Source organism: Oncorhynchus gorbuscha, unplaced genomic scaffold (assembly GCF_021184085.1).
Source record: "Oncorhynchus gorbuscha isolate QuinsamMale2020 ecotype Even-year unplaced genomic scaffold, OgorEven_v1.0 Un_scaffold_9930, whole genome shotgun sequence".
NCBI classification, from domain to species: domain Eukaryota; kingdom Metazoa; phylum Chordata; class Actinopteri; order Salmoniformes; family Salmonidae; genus Oncorhynchus; species Oncorhynchus gorbuscha.
In genome coordinates, this window is record NW_025752790.1 from 7,985 (window position 1) to 11,872 (window position 3,888).

Genomic DNA, 3,888 nt, shown 5'->3' on the forward strand with positions numbered 1-3,888 from the left:
TTGTGTTATAACTCCTCTGTGTAATTGTGTTAACTCCTATGTAACTGTGTTATAACTCCTCTGTGTATCTGTGTTATAACTCCTCTGTGTAACTGTGTTGTATCTCCTCCAGGTCCATGAGTGTGGAGACCAAGCCAGGGCCAATGCCAGGATGAGGATCAGGAAAGCAGGGGTTCTGTGTGCTGGTGGTGGACACAAGGACAAGTCCCATCTACACAGGAAGCTGGACTCCAAACTCAAAGAAATGGACAAGTAGAAGAAGACCAAACCCAAAGTAGAAGAAGACCAAACCCAAAGAGTAGAAGAAGACCAAACCCAAAGTAGAAGAAGACCAAACCCAAAGTAGAAGAAGACCAAACCCAAAGTAGAAGAAGACCAAACCCAAAGTAGAAGAAGACCAAACCCAAAGAGAGAAGAAGACCAAACCCAAAGAGTAGAAGAAGACCAAACCCAAAGAGTAGAAGAAGACCAAACCCAAAGAGTAGAAGAAGACCAAACCCAAAGAGTAGAAGAAGACCAAACCCAAAGAGTAGAAGAAGACCAAACCCAAAGAGTAGAAGAAGACCAAACCCAAAGAGTAGAAGAAGACCAAACCCAAAGAGTAGAAGAAGACCAAACCCAAAGTAGAAGAAGACCAAACCCAAAGAGTAGAAGAAGACCAAACCCAAAGAGTAGAAGAAGACCAAACCCAAAGAGTAGAAGAAGACCAAACCCAAAGAGTAGAAGAAGACCAAACCCAAAGAGTAGAAGAAGACCAAACCCAAAGAGTAGAAGAAGACCAAACCCAAAGAGTAGAAGAAGACCAAACCCAAAGAGTAGAAGAAGACCAAACCCAAAGAGTAGAAGAAGACCAAACCCAAAGAGTAGAAGAAGACCAAACCCAAAGAGTAGAAGAAGACCAAACCCAGAGTAGAAGAAGACCAAACCCAAAGTAGAAGAAGACCAAACCCAAAGTAGAAGAAGACCAAACCCAAAGAGTAGAAGAAGACCAAACCCAAAGTAGAAGAAGACCAAACCCAAAGTAGAAGAAGACCAAACCCAAAGAGTAGAAGAAGACCAAACCCAAAGTAGAAGAATACCAAACCCAAAGAGTGGAAGAAGAACAAACCCAAAGAGTAGAAGAAGACCAAACCCAAAGTAGAAGAAGACCAAACCCAAAGAGTAGAAGAAGACCAAACCCAAAGAGTAGAAGAAGACCAAACCCAAAGAGTAGAAGAAGACCAAACCCAAAGTAGAAGAAGACCAAACCCAAAGAGTAGAAGAAGACCAAACCCAAAGAGTAGAAGAAGACCAAACCCAAAGAGTAGAAGAAGACCAAACCCAAAGAGTAGAAGAAGGCCAAACCCAAAGAGAAAGAGGATTATTGACCTTTTTAAATACAATAGATAGTTTTATTTAAATCGATTACTTCTAAATTAGTTCAACCTGTTCGTCGGTATCTTCTATAGGTACATCATATAAGGGTATCTTCTATAGGTACACCATATAAGGGTATCTTCTATAGGTACACCATATAAGGGTATCTTCTATAGGTACACCATATAAGGGTATCTTCTATAAGTACATGATATAAGGGTATCTTCTATAAGTACATCATATAAGGGTATCTTCTATAGGTACACCATATAAGGGTATCTTCTATAGGTACATCATATAAGGGTATCTTCTATAGGTACATCATATAAGGGTATCTTCTATAGGTACACCATATAAGGGTATAAGTATAAGTATATATAAGTATACAACATTTATTATAAACACGCATGGTCACAAATACACAATATCAACTAGTTGGTTTGCTACTAAACATTTTCTGACCTCTGACCTTTATCAATGGCTATAATTATAATATGGTTGACTATTCATCTTTTGCACACTTGAGTAATGAATAGTGATGGTGATTACAAATGGCTGGTCAGGGGACAGATGGTCAGGGGACAGATGGTCAGGGGACAGATGATCAGGGGACAGGTGGTGAGGGGACAGGTGGTCAGGGGACAGATGGTCAGGGGACAGATGGTGTTATGGTAGTATAATCTGGTCCAGTACCTCTATAGATATAGTCAGGGGACAGATGGTCAGGGGACAGACGGTGAGGGGACAGATGGTCAGGGGACAGATGGTGTTATGGTAGTATAATCTGGTCCAGTACCTCTATAGATATAGTCAGGGTACAGATGGTCAGGGGACAGATGGTGTTATGGTAGTATAATCTGGTCCAGTACCTCTATAGATATAGTCAGGGGACAGATGGTCAGGGGACAGACGGTGAGGGGACAGATGGTCAGGGGACACATGGTCAGGGGACAGATGGTGTTATGGTAGTATAATCTGGTCCAGTACATCTATAGATATAGTCAGGGGACAGATGGTCAGGGGATCTCGAGTGTGTTTCCTCCTCATACATCCCAGGAGCAAAATAAGGAAAGATCCTCTCAGTGAACTTCTCTTTGAACATGTGTATCAACGTTGAGTCTACTGCGTTCAGAAACAGCACCTTCCCTCGGTCGTAGTCCAGCTCTATAGTGATTCTCCACGGCTTCCTCTCTCTCTTCACGTCCAGGCGCGTCCGCGGGGACGTCTGGGCCCAGTACGTCTCCCCGTTACACAATCCGATTACCCAGAATCCCTCAGCAGGGTTGAGGAAGATGGTGGACTTGCGTTTGATGGACTCTCGGGCGACTCCGATGTACCAGTCTCTGCTCTGGCCCACCTCTACGGTCCAGCTGTGTCTTCCGGAGGTGAAACCTGTCGCTCCCAGGACAGAGATGCGGCTAGTTAGGCGCTCGGGGTTGTCTGGCAGGAGCTTCTTTTTGCTGTACCTCACCATGCTGAACTCCTTAGAGAAGCTGAGGTTGGGCTGGGCTGTGTTGGGGTCCAGGGTTATGGGGACTGGAAGGAGGAGATATATCTATTACTACAGAGTACGATAATTGGTAGAGCAGAAGGTGTGTGTTAATTGGTAGAGCAGCATGACTGTGTTAATTGGTAGAGCAGAAGGAATTTGTTAATTGGTAGAGGAGATGGAATGTGTTAATTGGTAGAGGAGAATGACTGTGTTAATTGGTAGAGCAGAAGGAATGTGTTAATTGGTAGAGGAGATGGAATGTGTTAATTGTTAGAGCAGAAGGAATGTGTTAATTGGTAGAGCAGAAGGAATGTGTTAATTGGTAGAGGAGATGGAATGTGTTAATTGTTAGAGCAGAAGGAATGTGTTAATTGGTAGAGCAGAAGGAGTGTGTTAATTGGTAGAGGAGAATGACTGTGTTAATTGGTAGAGGAGAATGACTGTGTTAATTGGTAGAGCAGAAGGAATGTGTTAATTGGTAGAGCAGCATACAGATAAACAGACACAATGGGAATCCAAAAATATGTTTTGAATGTCTAACTGACTGCCTGACTGACTGCCTGACTGAATGTCTGACTGAATTTCTGACTGAATGTCTGACTGTCTGACTGAATGTCTGACTGAATGTCTGACTGAATGTCTGACTGTCTGACTGAATGTCTGACTGAATGTCTGACTGTCTGACTGAATGTCTGACTGAATGTCTGACTGAATGTCTGACTGTCTGACTGAATGTCTGACTGAATGTCTGACTGAATTTCTGACTGAATGTCTGACTGTCTGACTGAATGTCTGACTGTCTGACTGAATGTCTGACTGAATGTCTGACTGAATACGGCTGAATGTACGGCTGAATGTGGACTGAATGTCTGACTGAATGTCTGACTGAATTTCTGACTGAATGTCTGACTGAATTTCTGACTGAATGTCTGACTGAATGTCTGAGTGAATGTCTGAATGTCTAACTGACTGCCTGACTGACTGCCTGACTGAATGTCTGACTGAATTTCTGACTGAATGTCTGACTGTCTGACTGAATG

General features: G+C 43.0%; 1 protein-coding gene across 1 annotated transcript; it reads right to left on the bottom strand.

The window, feature by feature from the left end:
* Nucleotides 1–2,299: 2,299 nt before the first annotated feature.
* Nucleotides 2,300–3,249, bottom strand: LOC124030216 (nuclear factor 7, brain-like). The gene has a single exon (XM_046341651.1). It carries the CDS (start codon nucleotides 2,828–2,830, stop codon nucleotides 2,300–2,302), a length of 531 nt encoding a protein of 176 aa, XP_046197607.1. The 5' UTR covers nucleotides 2,831–3,249.
* Nucleotides 3,250–3,888: the final 639 nt, after the last annotated feature.